This window comes from Hippichthys cyanospilos, chromosome 12 (assembly GCF_059441005.1).
Source record: "Hippichthys cyanospilos isolate Australia breed blue-spotted pipefish chromosome 12, RoL_Hcya_1.0, whole genome shotgun sequence".
NCBI lineage: Eukaryota > Metazoa > Chordata > Actinopteri > Syngnathiformes > Syngnathidae > Hippichthys > Hippichthys cyanospilos.
Window position 1 is genome coordinate 9,183,480 of NC_142380.1, and position 20,212 is coordinate 9,203,691.

The window sequence follows — 20,212 nt, forward strand, 5'->3', positions numbered from 1 at the left end:
AAAAAAGATCTTCCCTTTATGAATGCCAAGAAGGTTTAAAAAAAAAAAACGTGATTGCAATGTAATTATTTGCGGCGGCTTGTTGAGTCATCTCTGCAGCAGCCAATCATATTCTGCTCTGTTTAAACTTGTTAGATTTAGCAAAAAAAGAATAGCGCTCATTACTTTATGTTGATCGTATTTTTTGTAGCCAAACATATACTGTAATAATAAATAAGTTCATGAGGAAAATGAGGATATTTTCTGTTGATTTTTTTTTTGTGGAACAGAAAAAATGAAGTTTGAAAGGTCCTAAAGCTTAATAAATCAGACACTGATGTCATGTTTTAAGTTTTTTTTTTGTTTGTTTTTTTTTTTAACCGAAAATGCTTTGCACTGGATAAGGGGTACTTGGCTAAAAAAATATTTCACAGGGGGTACTTCACTAAGAAAAGGTTGAGGTTAACCACTGTTATAGATGACTTAACTTGCTTTGGAGATTTTTGCAGCTTTATTACTTAGTTGAAGTAAATTTAGTTACCTAATATAATTGATTAATTTAATACTTAATTATCTTAAAAACTTTAGTAACTTATTAAATTAGCTTTAGTAGTTAATTACATAAAATAGTTCTAAGAAAGGGAAATTTTAGACCTTATTTTAGGTAAACACTTTAAAAATATCGATAGAAAGAAAAATGATGGGGGTTTGAATGTTTGGAGTCCATTATTTGTCATTTTTAACTGCATGCATTAAACTAAAAAACATCTTCTGGCATCATCGTTGCTTGAAATAAGTCCGAATGAGTTCTTGTCTGTTTTTATCAGTCCTGCAATTGACTGTGGCCTAATGAGGACGAGCGCTAAAGAAAATGGCTGAATGAGTGTTTTTAATCAAAACAGAAGCTAAAACTAGCCAGACGGCAAGAAGTGAGGGAAAAAAATGGTCAGAAGAAGCCATTTGGCTCAGGAAAAGACATCTTTTACCAGCAAACAGGATGACATTGACAGTAATTGCATGTAATTATAAGCTTGTCTGTGGCTTTGTTGTCTTCCAAGACCTTGGTAACGCTTGGGTCATGCCCACTCTTCCATCATCGACTTCCAAAAAGTCCAAAGAGGCGCGATGGTCAAGCCCACCGAGCAAAAAGCACCGCCGGGATTTTTGGGAACCGCGCGCAAGTGATGTCAGCATCAGAGCCCATCTTGCTATCTAATTACGCAAAAATGTGCTGAAGACGGCACAGTGGATGCAACTTGGCAATTGACGGGAAGTTAGTGGGAAAAAAAATAATAAACTTGCCGAAAAGTAACGCTTTACTCGTGAGAAGAAGCAATCTCAGGGATTACGATAAAAGGCAACTCAGTCGCGGATAAATGTCTGTTTGCTATCCAGGAAGTCAATAAAAGCAGTTTTTGACAGAAATACCAAGCAGAGAGGAAGTTTAGGGAAAAAAAAAAAGACGAGAAGTGTATTCCCATGAAAAGATAAAGAAAATAAAACATTGCATGAAATCAAACAGTCTTCTGTCAAAACATGCTGCTTTAATCTTTAGAGGCAATTAAAAAGATGGCTTGAAATTGATGATGGGAAAGCGTAAACAGTCATCAAAAAAAAAGCTTTTTGGGGTGTCTGAGAATTTCTCATGAAAGCAAATAAGAGGCTAAAGTAGGAGATAAGAAGAGAAAAAGTAAATGGGTCAATTTTGTGTATCAAAAACATTTGCGGTACATCAGATAATACTCAAGTTTTGGGTATTAGTATCGGTCTAAAAAAGGATTGAACATCTCTACTTTTTAAATTTGAATTAAGGGCAGTATGTTTAACTGCATTAAGTATTTTTTCTCATATTTAAGGTAGTTATTTCTCAACTTTTTATTAAATTAACAGTGTGCACTATAATAAAATCAGTGAAATAAATGGTTAATTAATCAATTAAAAAATGAATTAAAAGTGAAATACTTTTGTATTTAGTCTTAAACTCTAAAAGATTTAATTGTAACATTTTAGATTGCTGTAAGTACTTAACTTCATTTTTCCTATACTTGAGTTTCCAAAAAATACGTTTTTAATCAACTTTTTTTAAATGATCTTGTTAATGTCCACAAAAACAATTTTTAGACGGATAACTTTTTTAAGAGACTATGTTAAGGTGCAAAATAACAAATAAATAGATACATTTGTGTTTAATCAAATTATTTTTAATGTTAATGAGGTACAGCTTTTTAATAGAACATTTACGTGAAACACTCTGCTTCAGTAAGTATTTATTTTCTCCAATACTTAAGTAAAAACTACTTTTGTTTAACTCTGCATTAATATTTGACATTATTAATACTTTACTGATAAAAGGTTGTGAACCACCTTTTTTCAAACCAGTCACGTGAAGACCCTTCGTAACTTCAAAAATATGAAAAATATGGATAAGTACATAGTATTGAATATCGAGACATACACGTAAAAATATGTCTTTTGGGATTGAATGAGTTAAAAAAAAAAATTCGACACATGGTCCTTGCGATGGAGCGTTTGGAGCAGTCAGACTGCGCTAGGTTAGCGTCGCAGGTGAGAGGAAGCCCTGAAGGAGACGTCAGCATCATTGCAGCTGGCTGGGGAGTGATTATGGAGGCTGATGTTTACACCTCAGGGGTTCGAGCTGGAGACAAAGACCATATTCACAATTCCTGACCCACCTGCCGTGTCGGCCTCGCACGCTCACAAACACACACACACACACAAAGCTAATGACTTGCACTCTCCGTGAGATCTTATACGTCCGCGTGATGCTTTAATAGCAACACGAGCGGAAACGATTGCGGGAGTGACGTGAGCGCCGACGTCTCATCTTTATTAAATCGGCGGCGTGCGAGACAGACATGGGCAGACGAACACATTTCACTGATTGGATGCCACCTTGCCGGTATCAGATTGATATCTCCCCGTGGAGACAGGTTTCCGAATACGTATGTGAAGAGAGCAGATAGCGTTGAATATAAAGTGACAGGAATAGATGATACAGCCGGGCAATCTGTGAAATGTTTTCGGCTTTTGATGTCTGGCTCACATAATAAAAACTTGGAAAGATATCAATCTATTGATTAAATTTCGTATCAAATCACAGCACCGGGGTTAGAGGGAATTTGAGTGTATATTCAGAGATTTCCTAAGATTACAAATTATTGTCCCCAAGGGAAATAACGTAAATAAAAATGATCAGTTCTGTTGTTATCGGAAATCTTTTAAATCTTTTAGTGCCAAGCATTATCGGAAAAGGAAACCTCTAGAGGGCCAGTATATTTAGCATGTTTACTCGTCTTTCAAGCCGACAGAATATTGTGTGCTATGTCTATGTAAAAATAGGTGGTATGATATCATATGAAATATTGATTTCCATTTCTTACCTTGAATTGTATGTAGGTAATATGTGTTGTATTGTGGAAACACTGCCATCCAGTGGTCACCGTTATCACTACAATGCTCAATTGGTTTATATTAGGTAAGCATTTGTCAAGGGTGTCGGCTACCCTTGATAAAAAAAAAAAAAAAACTATATATGTGACGAGAATTTTATTATTTTATTATTATTTCACACTTTAAAGTAAAAGTTTTGATTTTATTCTCAGAATTATGACACCCTGAAAATGCACACTTCTGGGTTTAAATCAAGAATTCAGACAATTGTCACAATTGATTGAACTGAGCAAAGTCAGAATTCGGACTTTAAAGTTGGATATCTGCGTATAAACTCAAGATTCTGACCTTGAAGTCATCAGGTCAAAACTCTGACTTAAGTCAGAATTCTGAATTGAAAGTGAGTACCCTGACAGTCTGTTCTGTTTTTTCATTGGCCCTAATCCTTTTCTGTAGAATGTGCTGGAGACCAATCTAGGGTGAGTCACACAATTTAAAAAAAAAAAATCAAATGGGCTAGGTTCCTTCGTACCCACAACCCTAATGGGGAAATAAAAAATGAATATTTACGTTCACCAATACACCAACCAAAGGTTGCCTTTGCTTCGTATCCTGGAAAATAAAATGCTTTTTGGCTTGTGTTCAAACAACTCATCAGAAAAAAAAAAAAAACAGGATGCAGCAAATCATCATAAAGCGTAATTGCTTGCACAGTTGTCATGGAGACAAATTCCCCCTCAGTGCACAGAACCGGAGGCCATGAACACAAAGTCTATTGCGCAACAGCACACTTGTGTATTTCTTTGGGGTGTGTCGGCATTGCAGGAGTCACACTGTGCACTGGGTCGGCACCGCGTCTGTAAACAGCAAGAGCCAGAACCACACAAGTTCATGTGACGTTGGCCTCGTAAAACGAAGCCGACATAATGGCCGAATGTGGCCGAGGAAAGCATGGAGGCGTAAGTTCAAATCCCACTGAAGCTCATTAATTGTTTAAGCCCTGACCAAGATGATTTCCATATGATTTTCAGAAAGATGGAAGAAATTCTTAGCTCATGTTTCCACACGGGTCGTATTGAACATAACATGGCTCGGGGCTCAACAAATGAGTTGAGAAGATTGACGTTTTTTTTCCAGGCTCGTTAATGATTATTAGTTGTGGATATGTGGAGTCGATATTCATTTTCAGTAATAGAAAAAAATATTTCAACTCTTCATGAGTGCCAGGTATCGATATTGGGCAGATATCTTGCCTTATTTCAAGGTATCGTTCTCATGGTGGCAGCCGATACTAGAATTTATAACTAGAACTTATAATTTCAAAGAAGAGAACTGCCATTAACTTTGGAAAATATACCGTACTTTTCGGACTATAAACCACACCTGATTGTAAGAAAATCTAGTTTTGTAACGTAATGGCTGCAACGGACAACAAGCTGCAGGTTGTAAATGTTTTTATTTAATACTTTTTTTTTTAAAACTTCCTGGTTGCAGCAACATCATGCCTTCAACAGACTGAACCTGCCTGTTTTTTTTTTCCTCAAACAAGTGCAGCACCACCATATTTCCAACATAACGCAGATTGCTAGAATACTGCACCTACAAAACGGTAACATGCCTGTTTGCATTTACTAGAAGGTTGCCCCCTGGTGGTGAGTAATATAACTCAAAATCAATACTTTGCTTTTTGTATTCTTTCGTCTCGCAGATAAATCGTCCCCTTGTGGCTACAAAAATAACTGCAGACAAGTCGCACTGGACTATCAGGAGGGGGGTTTCAGAAAATGAGAAAAAAGTAGCAGTAGTTGCATATCCTTGGTATCGGTAAAGATGACTACTCAAGTTGAACAGTCGTACAGGTATCTTTTTTTTTTGTATCAGAAGTACTAGTGGTATTGATCGTTGGTATCGGTAAAATGACTACTCAAGAGTTGAATTGCCATTCTGGAATTTTTGTGGAAAAAGTATCGCACGTTCCTAGACATGACCGACCAAACAAGTAAACAAATCCTGAAATCATTTTAGTGTTTTTGTTGTCCTGACAATTTTAGGAAAGAATTCAATTTGGTACTCCAAATAACAACAACTTCTTAAAGAAATAAAAACAACTTCTTAATGTTTAGTTGCAGCCGGAAATCCCTATTGGAATGGGAAACTTCTACCTGCATGGAGGCACGAGCTAAAACGGCAAAGGGCGCCAGCTACAGGAATAAAATATACAGCGATTTAAATAAAACCAAACAAAAAGGAAAACATTGTGGCAGATGATCCCCCTTATCAGCGCACATGCAGCACTTCCTTGATCAGCATAATGTTTGAACGTCACCACATCCGACTGGAGGACACCAGCAGAAGCGATGAGGGACGCCAAACGACGCCTTCATGGTAGATTTCCCGCGGCGTGGAAGAGTGCCAAATGAGCAGCAAACATGTGGCGTGCATTTGGAGCCCAGCGACGGGACGGAGACATGTACTATGCGTGGTTAGGATTTTGCTTTGCCTGGATTATTTTTAGCATCAAATCATCTTGCATCCAGACCTACCATCCACAGTTTTGCTCTCCGCAAACAAGTCACTTGAAGAATTTGATTGCATTCTATATTTATGTTGTACATGGGGGGGAAAAAAAAGTCCCCTCCACACAATTATTCATCTGGTCCATGTGATTCAAGAATATGATCATGATTGACACCAATTCTCTTCAGTCGCCTTAACACATTGAGTTACATATTCATTTATTGACTTTGTTGGTTTGTTATGTTTCACTCATTCAACCCTAATAAACATATGTTCATATCAAATATTCAAATCCAGATATATACTTACATTTATTGCAGAAAGGAAATTCTAAAAAATGGATGACACGTGATGATTTAAGTATTAAAATAATTGATTACTTAAGTACTTAATCCATAAATAAATTGATTATTTGAGGTAATTAAGCTGTTAAGTAATAATTGATTATTTTGTATAATTGAAAGTAATTGATTGTATTAGGTACTGAAGTGGTTAAGTACTCGATTACTGTAAGTATTAAAGCAATTATTTTAACAGTTATTTATTTAAGGTAATTCATTACTTTAGCACTTGATTCCTTTAGTACAAGCCAATTTTAAAATCCCTTTTTTCATATTAAAAAAAAAGTACCTGGGATTGAATGTCCTGACTTTTAAAGGAAAGCATAATAAAACAACAAAAATTAAAATAAATGAATGAATAAATAAAGTGACAGCGGATGAGTGGTTTACGTCCTTTGTTTGTTGTTTTTTGTTGTTTCACATTATCATCTTGCACACCGTATAAACTCTCGTTGGTCAAATCTGGTCAGCGGGTTGTACGTTTAACACCTGTGGCATAGGCACTAGAAACTACATCAAAATAGAAAACAAAAAAGAACTACTCATCTCACTTTAACAGAGTTCTTTATCACAGAGATACTACAAGATCAGTTATTTTCAAATGGGGGGTCAGTGAAGTCAATTCAGGGGTACGTGAGATTCTACGAGAGTTTCCGAGAGGAGGATGTTTTTTTCTTTTCAAATTAAGAGCAAATTAATTGGAACGTGAGGCAACTTATTGCTAAATTGTGTCATGGTGATTCCATTCATACATTTGCATATTATCATTAGTGAGGCATTTTTTTTAGCAGATGAGCCATAAATCAAAGTTTTCTGAAAGTTAGTTTTTTTTTTTTTCTGGATAATCCTACAAAGCTAATTTTCAAGTTTAGCCTCCAAGGTGATACACTTCAACTTATTTGGGAAGTCAGCATACTTCAATAGAAGCTCAGTTAAGAGGGGATTAACCTTTTGCTTCTTTTCTTGAAAACTTTTTTTTTTTTTTTTTTAAGTACTACTAAAGTGGTTAACTTTGTACTCCTGTGTGACAATTAATATAGAAAGCAAAGTGTTGGACACACGCATGCATGCCGACAAGTCCAAGACGCACACGCGTCAACAAGCTCAGACAAGACGCCGTGGCCAGATTCACTTTCAACTGGGATACAAACAAGTGCTGGTACAATCTCCAATTAAGCTTCATCTTTTATCTGCAAGGCGCAGTAAGGACGTTCACTCATGGAACTGGAATTAAATTATGTTGTTTTTTTTTTTTTATTAGATCATAAATGTTTATCTGTATGCAATATTTTCCCCATTCATGGTGTTTTTTTATGTAGGAAGTACTTTCAGCCTCAAGTTTTTTTTTTTTCATCTGTTCTGAAGCACCCTGAGTTGCTTTTGTTTTCATCACTATTTAAGCAGGATGATGCAAAAACTGCTTAAACCATTTCTGTTTTATATGTTTTGTGGCTGTCTCAACTTCTGCGTGTCATTCAAAACAGAGGTTTTTTTTTTCCTTTACACTCAAGGTCAAAACAACTCTAATTCAAGTGGAAACTTTATGGAATGAAAACGTTGAAATATTTTTAAAAATGTGAGCAATATACTCAGTATATTTATATCATTAAGAGTATTTTTATTATAAATGTTTTCACAATACATATTTTTGCTTATTTTATTTTTCCTTAGTGTTTTTTTGATCATCGGGTAATTTTTTTAAGCCCTGTTGTGTGAACACTGTTGTGGCTTGGATTTTAGGTGTTGAAATTTTAACAAATAATCGTCAGTCAAAACATGCCCAGTCTTGTTCGTCAGGGAGGAGAAGAAGAACAGGAAGTTATTGACATTACACAAAATGCCATGGCCAAAAATTTCACAGTTCACCTCAATTTCCTCGTCAAATTTAACAAATTGAAAATATTTGGGCTCTGGTACAACAGCTATTACAAAATCGTAAGCCTAGCATGCTTGTATGAGAATGAAACCACACTGTTCTGGATTCGCAGAGACACAATTTCTTCAAATAAACAAACAAGAACGAGAGGGAGACTAAGTTTAAGCACACCGCTGTGTGTGACCTCACTGTGTCCTCAATGCATGACTCTTTTAGGTCTTTTATAGCTCACATACAGGTCACATTTATTTGGAAATGTGAACGATCTCACAAAAATATCGGATTTCACACACACACAAAAAATCGGAATCGAGCATTAAGTGCTGCTGTGTGAACGTAGACCTTGACCCCCGGTCGAACATTTTATTTTTCTCTCCCTGAAAGCTAGGTCCATTTGCAGCAACAGCTTCAGTTCCCAAATACGGTTCCTTTCCCAATAAAAGGTAAAAGATGTTTTTGCACGACACCACAAACGCAACTCCTCCGATTTAATCAGCGCTAACTTTGACCAAGGTCATCGGCTTCTCATTGCCTTATCATTTCGCTCAGCCAAACCCATCTGCCGGAGAGATGTGTTTATGAAACATTTGTGGACTTGTATGGTTGAAAACAAGCCCGTCGCTGCGGGCCACCGTGTCTTTTTCTCTCTCCGCCACAGCGGAGTCAGCGTGCGGCTGCTAGCAGGGGTGCCGAGCAACAATCTCGCACAGCACTTACAGATGACATTTGGGAGCACACAGCAGCACACTGTCAGCCTCTGGCAACCGGCAATCAACAACAACAAAAACGCAGCACGGGGATGCCCGCGCTGGAGCAAAACGTTAGCAGCCCCCGTCTGTTTGCCTGCACATGTCTCCGCCAGCTAGCCCTGATTTTTTTTTCTTTTTTGTCTCCCAAAGCAAGCAATCAAGACTTCAACTCTTTTATCTCACTTAAAGTGCACAACGGAAAAGAAAATCGGAGTTGTGGCGCATTCATCACTGACAGAATGATAAGTTACGGAGATGGTAATTATTCATCAGGAGAAGCAGGAGAAGGGATATCAATCATACAACCCCCCCACCCACCGGAAAGAAAAACAATGACAAAAAAAATCCGTGTCCGCGACTAATTCAAGTCGACTGAGAAACTGAAAAGTTAATTTCATCATTTTAGGTCCAGGATGACTACTGTTTCTGCGTAACGGATTGATTCGCCCGCTTCATTAAACCTTGCTCCAACTTAATACTTTAACTGAAATTGATCTTGCTTTGCCCCACCGACACAAAAATGATTTCCTCTATGAATTCATTTCATGATAGTTTATTTTTATAGGTATTGAAGAGTATAATTATTTTTTTTATGGAGTATGAGAAAGGTGGCTCGGTGGAGCAGCGGTTAGCGTGTCCGCCACAGATGTAAGGGACCCGTGTTTGAATCCAACAGACGCCGCCCTTCCGGTGTGGAGTTTGCATGTTCTCCCCAAGCCTTAGTCTTTTTCTCTGGCTTCCTCCCACATTCCAAAAACATGCATGGCAGGTGTATTGGACGCACTTGATTGGCTGCGTGAGTTGTTGTTTGTCTCCGTGTGCCCTGCAATTGGCTTGCGTGTCACCCGCCTACTGCCCAAAGTCAGAGGGAAAAGACACAAGCAAGTTTCATTATTTTTGTCAAGGTCAAAGGATGATTCATTGTCACTCAAAAAAAAAAAAAAAAAGAAAGAAAGAACTAACGAGGTGGTTCCTTTGATTGGTCTGACCGCAAGCTGATTGTTCCGATGATGTCATGGATTGCGTGTCAAAGAATCTGTTTCTAAGCAAGCTTTTCTTTTAATTACTTTTTTTTCGTGGCGCTGGAAAGGGCTAATATTTGCGTGGCGGCCGTCCAGCGAGGTGACCTTGAGTGCAGCTTGGGCAAAATACGAGCCCGATCAAGCCCCGGTGTCACAGCGGGGAACATCCTCAGCCAAATGTCAGGGATCAGCCTCAGTATTCATCTGGCTCATAATTGGGAGGCATAAAGTCAAGCTTTCATGTTTTTTACCGAGGTGTTTAATATGCCAGACTAGAGCCACTCCAGAGTGCTTATTTATGTCCTCCAGGCTGGAGACGGAGGTGGAAAATAGTCAAAGCTTCCTTTCCTCCTGCCTGCACTTCACGCTTCTAACCTGGACTTGAGTGGAGCTCCATATCATTGATTTCAAGAAAGGAGCTTTTTCTTTAATGCATTATGGATTACACACATTTGAGGCAAGAAAAGCTGGGAGGAATTAATTATTCCACCACAGTCCGGCCATAAAATTCAAAGGCTCGGGTTACTGCTTGGTCCTTAGCACCTTTTGATGGATGGTGACATGGCAAGTTTAATCTCCGCCACGCCCTTAAAGTTTACATTCTTGTTAGGGTCTGACCGATATGGATTTTTCTGAGACTGATGCTGATTTCTGGCGATTGAAAATGTATGACATCAAAATAGCATTTCAAAAGGTGCCAGTCTTGTGGCGATTTCCACTACAATAGCCATACCTCTTCCACGCAAATACCAAAGGTGAAAAGTAAAAATATGAAAAAATAATAACTTTTTATTCCCACATTTGTGGCAGTCCATGTAGTAGTTGAATGGGTGTCACATTTTAACATTTATGCTACAATTCCGCCTAAAATGCATTGCTTTGCTGTTTGTGGGCAAAAAAGGGCTTTTTTTTTTGCCTTTTTCAGATGAAAATATGTTTTGGAGGGTAGAGGGGGAGCACTCTATGTTGTGTTTTTTTTTTTTTTTTTTTAATTTTCTATTTTTAAATCAAAAATGCAAAAAGTCATTTTTTGGCCATACATAGAATTTTTGAAATTTTTGAACAAAAATATTTTTTGGGCCATGCTTGTTCGAAAATCAATTTTTTCAGGCAAAAATGCTTATCTTTTTTTTTTGCCATTTACAGGCAAAAATGCTCTTTTTTGCCATACTATGTAAATTGCATTTTAAATGCACTCCATCGAATACGATCTTTAATGGACTCAAAATGATAACTGCACTCTATAAAACTAGGATTTTTCTTTGATAATATGTATTCAATTGTTTGCTAATATTTAGTTAATGTGCACCAAACCAGAGTAGTGCTCTCTATTTTTGTTGTATGCCAGCTACACAATGCCAATAAAGGCTTTCTATTCTATTCTATTTTATTGTAAAGATGTGCTGAAAATCCATTATATTTTGTATTCTGCCTTACATATGCTACGCATATTTTATTAAATATTACTCTTAGCCGCTGCAGAGGAGAAAACTTAAAGTGACTTTGAACAAACCTGTTCATTATCTGTCCTTGTAAAAAGATTATATTTCGCCCTAGATTGGACCTTGGAGAACTTCAAAATTTCTGACGCCTTCATGATAACATCAAACGCTCACTGCCCAGAAAGCACTCTCTTTTCTTTTCTTTTTTCTTTCTATATAGGAAAGTCTGAGAAGAAAGCCCCATCAGAAGCTGCTGTCTTTCTTGTCAGTGCATGTTCTCCACTCTACCTGCTGTACTTGCAAATATGCGCCGTGCATGTGAAAGCCATCCACCGAATTCCAGTAGAGGCACACGTGTAATCATCCAAGCTGACTACGGATGACACAGTGATGAGTAACACGACGCTCTCACAACTCACACTCAAGTGACCGGCTGCTCATTCATAATAAGTAACAATTTCCAGTCGCCAGACTGCTAGTGCTCGAGTGCACCACAAAATCGACAATAAAACACTTGTTGGCAAGCTGATGTCAAACACGTTTATGACGAACCATCGAGCTAACAAACAGACTCTTGAGGCGTCCGTGGTGACTTTATATGTGGTCCGCAACTTTTTTTTTTTTTTCAAATTATGTGAAATTTTTTTTTAGCCATGTACCCTCTAACAAGTGCAAAACATTTTAGAAAAAAAAGACTGCACAAGAACTATATCACTAATGACAATGCTCATCTTTACAAAACTTAACAAAACAAAAGATTACAAAGTTTTACTAATGAGTCACTATTACACAATTCAACAATACTTCATGTTCCTATTAATTGGCTCTTAATTTGAAAAGGGATCATATACTTCTTCGTGTCACAGCATTAAAACTCTTCACATTAGAATGGTTGTAGAAACCCTGTTAAAACCTCACATAGCCCTTGAAGTGCCCTCACATGCTCTCAGGGGTAACCGTACCCCTATTTGAGAACCCCTGCATCCACACAAGGCCACTATAAAAAGTGTACATACAAAATGACATGACTACAACCTCATAACAATGCATGGAATGTGTGATTGCAGCAATTAAATGGAAAATGAAGACCAAATATGCAAAAGATAATGATAAGCAAAAAGATAGATACAAAGTAAAACGGGTTGAAAAAAAAATCTATAAGGGGGAAAAAAGTACTATATGGATATAATAACTGCACGTTCGCATTTGTCCACTAAAAAGACTTTTAAAAAGTGAAGAGTTTTGTTTCTTTGTCACATCTCGCAAGCGTTCTGGTCTCCGCGTGGTGCGTTTAGTGACCGAGTCATGTGTCGGAGATGTTGCCACTCACCAGATATTTCGGACTGAGGAACGCCTTCCAGGGAGAATCCTTTGCCGCTATAAAAGTGCCTTATATCCGAACAACTCCTGGCTTTTCCGGCACCTTTGTCCCCGAAAGCTGGGGCCGTAAGTGAGCACAGCACCAGAGCAGCCACGATGAAGGAATCCATCCCGGCACAATGTCAACTCAGTCAAGTGCAAGAGAAAAGAAGGAGGAAAAAAATCCGAAGCAATGAAGAGAGAATAGACTCAAGACAGTAGTCTCACGGTGCGTTCAATAATCTCCCCACTCCTGACGTGCGGTCCCAAAAAATAAAAATATAGAGGATAAACCCGTGTTACGCGGTGCGCGAAAACGAGTGCACACTTTTTTTTTAGAGTTCCTGCAGCGAAGAGGAGCGAGCCGACGCGATTTGGAATAAAAGAAGTCAGTCGGGTCGGAAATAGTCCAGCGTGGAGCTTTGACGATGTGCCGTCTGCTTTTGCGCAGCCTCATGCACGACACGTCTGTACCGGCAATTAGGACGAGCCGGGAGGGGAGGAAGGACGAGCCGAGAGGCAGAGAAGGAGAGAGGGAGGGAGGCGTTTAGGGGGGTCTGATCCCAACTGGGAGGTGCGCACAGTTAACGCTTCTCTCGCTGTGGGATGAGTCAAATTCTCTGACTGACGCGCCGTGGGAAGGCAAGAGCCACAGTGGCTGCTTTAAAAGAGTAGGTCGAATCCAGTATGTCTAAATACGTGGAGTGAAAACATGGAACGAAGAAATAGGATAAAGAATCTATGCAAGTGTTGCTGCACCATTGATGCTCAAACAGCCATTAAAGCGCCTAGAGAAGCGCCACATCGGCTTGTGTAAACAAGCAAAGTAAATTGTTATTTGTTTTCATCTTAACTTTGGCTTTCGAGTCAAAGTTGAGGTTTTTGGTGGTAAAAAGTTGGAGGGATTAAGTGCAGAACAGTGAAGAGGCAACAAGTGCATGCGTATTGAGAATTTGTTTAAAAAGGCAACAATCAATGTGGAATTAAAATAAAGTGTAAACAAAACCCATTTTTGTCCCAGCACATTTTGTAGCTACGGCGTCCCTCATTGGGCCAATAGGATGATGAAACCAAGTAAATTTAAGTAAAAAAAATAAACACAAGTGCAATGGAAATTAATTGAATTCCCCATGTTTCATTGAACCAAAGGTGCCATATAGAGAAGTAAAAAAATATCACGAGTACTTGGAAAAAATTGACATGTATCGAGGATTGAATATCTGGACTCTTAAAAAATAAATAAATAAGTGAAAATACGTCCATGGCATTGAATGAGTTAAAAGAGTCAAGAAAACCAAGCTATTAACTTGAAAATGCACAGCAGTGAAGTCAAAGTCATTCCAATCATAAAGCTGACTGGAAAAATAAAACAAAAAACAAGAACTGTCCATTATGTGGGCAAAAGATGGATACTTTGAAGAATTTAAATGAAAACTAAACTAAACTGTGCCGTGATTATTTATTTTGTTTGCTTACGAAATAATACTTTTAATTCTGGGCATTTTCAAACAATGATAAAAAATAAAGCACTAACTTAGGTGGTTTTCCAACCTTCTAGCTGGTAGCGTACAAGCAAACTGGCGAGACAACGAAGTACACCCGGATAAGGCTTGAGCGGCTGGAAGGAGCTGATTGATTGACAGAAGAAGAGGCGGAAACAAAAACATCGGACACAGAGGAAAAGACGTAGCGAAACTTAACCAAGTCAACAAAACACCGACCGCTGAATTTTCAATAAGTTCGGTCATACCGATCATTTGCTTTGATGACAACATTCCAAGAAAGAACACGCATATAATCGGTGTACATGTAATTGCGACTGAAGAAAAACATCTGACATTTTTCCAGGCTGAGCGTGATTGGGCTATTGCAGGAATGTTTACGCACACCTTCCAACATCTTGATTCTGAGCCAGCCAGATGTCCCAGGTGAAGCGTAGGCGCCCCCACCACACACACACACACACACACACACACATCCTCCCAGCGCCAGTACAGAACAGGTCAGCGCCGAGGTCCCTTCTCACTCGGCTGAACACGTCAGTACGGCCACATCAGTCCTCGAGGCGCAATTTAACGGGCGGCGAGTCCCAGCGTGCCTTTTCACCTGTCACCTGCTGATCCTCAGGAGTTTCCCCGCTGTGGTTTTTGCCTGACACGCTTCACCTTTGCTAAATGTGCTCTTCTACTGCGAGCCAACCACCTGTGTTGCCGACTTCTTGTCGTACAAAATCTCCATTCTCCGACGTTACCGGCCAGTGACATTCAAACCCGTCCATTAATTACAGTATTTTTTCAAGCACGATCTTAGTATAGATCGATGCCTTACTGGTTCCATAGATCACTGGGGTAACTAGTACCTCTGGGGCTACTTGAAGGAACTTCAAGGGGCACTCAAAATTTTAAATAAAAAAACAAACATGCAACCGTCCTTATTAAATAATTATTGAATTAAATTAATCATTTCAGGAAAATATAAGTTTATAAACACGTTATGTTCTGTAAGTTATTCAATTTCATTATTGTAAAAACTCAATTCTCCTTCATATTAGAATGGTTGGACCCAACTTATCATTTTCCGCCGCTCGTTACCTGTCAAGTTCATGATTTATAGTTTTTGAACACATCTCTACGATGAAGATGACTCTTTAAATTGAACATTTTTTCTGTGCACAAATATTTATTGACAATTGTTTCTTTTCCAGGAACAGGTCTGACACTTAATGGTGATAATTTTTTGTGGGACACTTATTTATTAATAATTAAGTTAATGATTTATATTTGTGAACAGATCTCCACTGTAACCCCAAAACAGGACACTTTATGTTTAATAATGAACGAATGTCGTTCAAACACAGATAGACACAATGAATTGGTCTGCTTTTGGGTTATGCGATAAGAAGTTGACACCTCCTCAATATGGGGGTTGAAAATTCAGAGAAAAACTCGGTATATTATTGTATAAGTTTTGGACAAATTCTTCCATATTCTACTCGGAGAATTTTAGCCACAAGATGTCACTTTTCTGGAAGTGTGATAACTAAGTTCATCGTGCCATTTCAAACTTTAACTTGTATCCATCTGGGCGAAATTTCAGCTCCCGAGTGTCTTCTTGGGCACACAAACTATAGGCTATAGACCGAAACAGAAAAAAAAAACTAAAATGCACCAAGGTGCCTGAAATGAAACTAACTATATATTTTTTAGTTAAATTAGAAATATGTTTGGTTTGATACTGAAAGAAATATATCAAATCAATAAATAACACATATAAATTGATCTGGAATGTTTACACACGAGTACCAATATTTTCAACAAATTCACCTGAAGCAAAAGGTATAAAACATTGAGGTGATTTTTTTTTCTGTATCTCATGAATCATTAATATTTTTGCAGAAAACACCTCAGAAAAATAAATCAACACAAAAATTATGAGACGGTCCTTTTTTGACCCTGAGTTTTTTCCAACTATTTATCAGGTATAAAATTTAGACTTCAAAAGGAGGCAGCTTTCCACATTGTGGTATTTTGTCAGTCAGCTTAATAAAGCGAATGATACTTTGTGACCTGAAATGCTTTTCAGTACTTAGCTGTAAATTTTCAAGAACTAATTTCTTCAATTTCTTGACTTTTTAACATTTGACACATTTTCATTCGAATGCGTGGCAAAACTTTTGACTGGTACTGCAATTTCAAACATGAAAAGACTTCAAATGCATTTTCACGCTCCCTATACATGTTCAGCTTGACATTTCGTTTTTGTGCAAATACTTGATTATCAAAAGCGCTTTCATTCAATGCGGAGAGGAAAAAAATGAAAAAGAGTCTTTCAGTCACGTCGGCGAGTGTGTGAAATGGAAGCAGACTGTCTGATGATGCCGGTCGCGTGGGAGATGCTTTTTCCGGATTGTTTGCGGACCGAGACGCCACCACGCATTATGGCTGTGACACGTGGAGATGCTCGCTTGTTGCCGGAAATAAGCATCAAGCAGCCACACAAACACTCAAGTGAGAAGAAGCCCAAGGAGAGAAGGACAGGAGAGATGACACATCATTATGCCACTAAATGGCAATACTGTGCCACAAAAATAACTAGCTCCTGAAACACAAGATTTCGCTACGGGAAAGTCACGTGCCACAAAACAGAAGGCAATTGCATATTCTCAATATTTGGACACAGATTGTCATGTATTGACAGTATGTTACATAAGAAACTGCATATATATATATATATGTCTGAAGCAATATGACGGCCTGTTAGTACTCGGCCTTGTTTAGTCACAAATAAAGGCACTTTTGCTCAATACTAAACCGCTGACCATCATTCTATGAACGTTCCAAGTTATTTGCTCTTGATTTGAAAAGACAATGTACTTAAAAGAAAATCCTCATGAATACACATTTTTAAAAACTGGTCAGTGGTGCTCCTCAGTAAGGTGATGCTTTAATGATGCTTTCATTTTTGTATATGTTCTACTCAAACTCGCATTATATCAAAATGCATTATAATTAAAAAAAAAAACATGTTTAGCTCCATTGTATTTGTATATGCGTTTTAATAGGATTTATTACATTGATTTTCCTGCGGTTTTTGCAACTTTTCGTTGAGCGGTGGTCAAACTATGTCAGCAAACAGAAAATAATTTGTTGACTTGTATTTTACCTCAAGACAGTGGGTACTGGTAAAAAACAGTTAATGGCTATGTCTTAAAGTGTCAATTCACGGGCTACAAAGACAGACTATACCATTTTTAAAAAATGTTTTAAAATAACTTTCATTATTACACCCTTAAAAGCATTTACAAAATTAGGAAAAAATCGTGTATAGTTTGCAAAGTGTGTGCACAAGGGTTAAAATTTGATTAGATCCAAACACTTGTATTATTTATGTTTACAGATATTTTCTACGTGATATTTGTTTGTTTGCGTGTGCGTGTTACACATGTGGTCATGATCCAGCAGCCGAGAGACTGATTGGTCCTCCGCTGTCTGCTATGAAGATCTATATAATTAACGCTCAGCAGCACAGCAGCCATGTTTGCTTGCCATTGAAGTTTTATTAGAGCTGACCATGAAAGGCCTTCTAATGAGGACCAGGATGTCAGGGGAAGCTGGGGAAACCGACGAGAGCGATAAAAAAAAAAAAAAAAGTGAAACGAGCGGCAATGGGAAACAACTTTACACATCTGATGCATCGAGTCACTTAGTGTGTTTTTGCTCAGTTGTCAATTACAAGGATGTATTTCACGACTTGACCTATGTTTCAAAGTAGGGCAATAAGACGATAAAAGGGTCAGCCTTGCAGACTCACCCCACGATGTTAACATCAAGGTGGTTGACGCCACACCACGTGGCGATCTATGATGGCCTCCATGCTTGCCGTTTCTAGAGTTAGGAAACAGAACCAAAGCCAAACAAATAAAAGGTGAGCACAGTACAAAGAGAACATTTACAATGTCAAACATAAAACAAATTCAAAGACGTATATGGATTTTTTTTGGCCAATGCAGATTTATGCCAGAGAAATATGTCAGGTACAGATAAATCAGATGATTAATTAAAACAATTATAAAGAATAACATAACATTACAAACATAACAAAGCATTTCTATAAGTGTCAAGAGTCAACTGTCTTTTTGGTTCAGAGAATGCATTGCTTGGCACAATTAATGAAATTGCAAGGACATGAATTATTGTACAATGTGACTGGATTAGTTTCTAATGTCATTTTTTTTTTCAAAGTAAAATCAAATGTTTAGAAATGCTTTACTGTGTTTCAATTCAACACAGAGATAATAAAGCCGAATCTTCATTATTATTTAAGATTCTTGTACCATAAAGATTGCAATATTGGACTATAAACTCCTATTTTTTTCTCATGCTTTGAACCATGTCGCTTATAGCCCAGTGCAGTGTATTTGCAGTTTTGTTTTACTAGTCACTAGGGAGACAGAGCAATGAGTAATGATTTTGATTTTGAACTGCTATTTTATCAGCCCCTTGGGGGCACCCTCTACTAGTAAAACACAATCAGACACATTACTCTTGTGTAGGTGCAGTATTCTAACAAGCGTGTCTCGTGTTATGTTGAACATTTGTTGGTGCTGCTCTTATTTTTGAATATGCTGGGATGTTCAGTCTGTGTTGAAGGCATGATGTTGCTGGAACCAAAGCAGTTTGAAAATGGTTTCAATGAAAATAAAAACTTAAAAGAAACTTTAATATACCATATAGCACAGGATAGTCCGAAAAATGGTAATTTTATCTATCTATCTATCTATCTATACACATATATATATATATATATATATATATATATATATATAGTGAACCACAAACCATGGTGTGATTGTTATGAAAGAAGGAGTTGGAGGAAATGAGAAAAGATCTGTGGATTTTGAGAGTTCGTTAGCTTTGAACGATCAGAAAGAATAAATAAGCATATTGCGGAAGAGTGAAAAACCCACGTTGAGGAAGAAGCAAAAATCATATTCTTAAAGCAGGGTAATTCACATCCTCGCTTTTCAAAGACCAAAATTTACCAGGATTGCATCTCTTAAATTGAAGCACTTGGATCTTACTGCCTCATGCAGAGAAGCTAAAAGCCGAAAATGACTTTTAATGCTGAAGCGAAGTAGAAGAGCAGCTCGATATGGAACCAAGAAATGGATATTTCTTTATAATTTTAGTGCATGTGTGGTTTGAGTCAACTCTTAGTTTCTCAAAAGTGACTCCAGTAGTTGACGTGGTTCCAAGCTGCAATAAAAGACGGTTGCTCGTTCGTTCAGCCTCTGCGAGCGCATGTGCAATTTCTCCATGTCGCACGCGCAACGCCAAACAAAAGAGCATTTCCGATGACACGTGGGGGGGGTTGACTGACAGATGATAAAAATGAGAAATATCGAGTGAGCCCGGAGGGGTTGCCAAGCTTATGAAGCAAAGATAAGAAGAAGAGAGAACGTGGGTATAAATAAGCCGAGCACCAAGGGATCCAACATTCAAAGCAAGAACAAATAAAAGTGCAGTGATAACGCTTGAATTCTCGGGGCGTCCAATGAGAAATGTAACCTTTTGTTGTGTCCAACTAATCAGAGCACAATTCCTGTTTCAAATTATTTCAGGATGGAGGAGAGAAAAGTTAGAAGATAAAGCCTTTTATAGAGAATTATTTGATGAGAGCCTCCGACTCGTGCTTTTTCCAATTCGCAGTCTTCTTGCAGCACTTCGTAATAACACTGCTAGAAAAACCGCACCCAATTGAATGCATCAGTCAAAGGCCAGCACACAAATACAACTACAAAGTAAGACAGTGAGATTCTCCTCAGCCAATTTCTTTCCAGGAAATTTAAACCCATATCGCATAGTAAGTATAGAACCAAAATAAAATGACATTTGACCATGTGGAAGATTGCACGTCCATGAGTCCATCTATCAATCAATCCATCTATTTAGCCATAGTACTCTCAAGCTACTGTATTTATCTGTTTACCAATCAGCCTTTACAGCCATCATTCCAT

The 20,212-nt window shown here is 37.9% G+C and overlaps 1 protein-coding gene across 1 annotated transcript in view; it reads right to left on the reverse strand.

Annotated features, from left to right (window-relative positions):
* Positions 1–13,168, reverse strand: part of gpc1b (glypican 1b) — a 70,207-nt gene extending 57,039 nt beyond the window's left edge. The window contains exon 1 of the mRNA XM_088430047.1: positions 12,668–13,168. Coding sequence (XP_088286173.1) covers positions 12,668–12,827 — 160 coding nt within the window. The 5' untranslated portion in view covers positions 12,828–13,168. The remainder of the gene's footprint in view (positions 1–12,667) is intronic.
* Between the last annotated feature and the right edge of the window lie 7,044 nt (positions 13,169–20,212).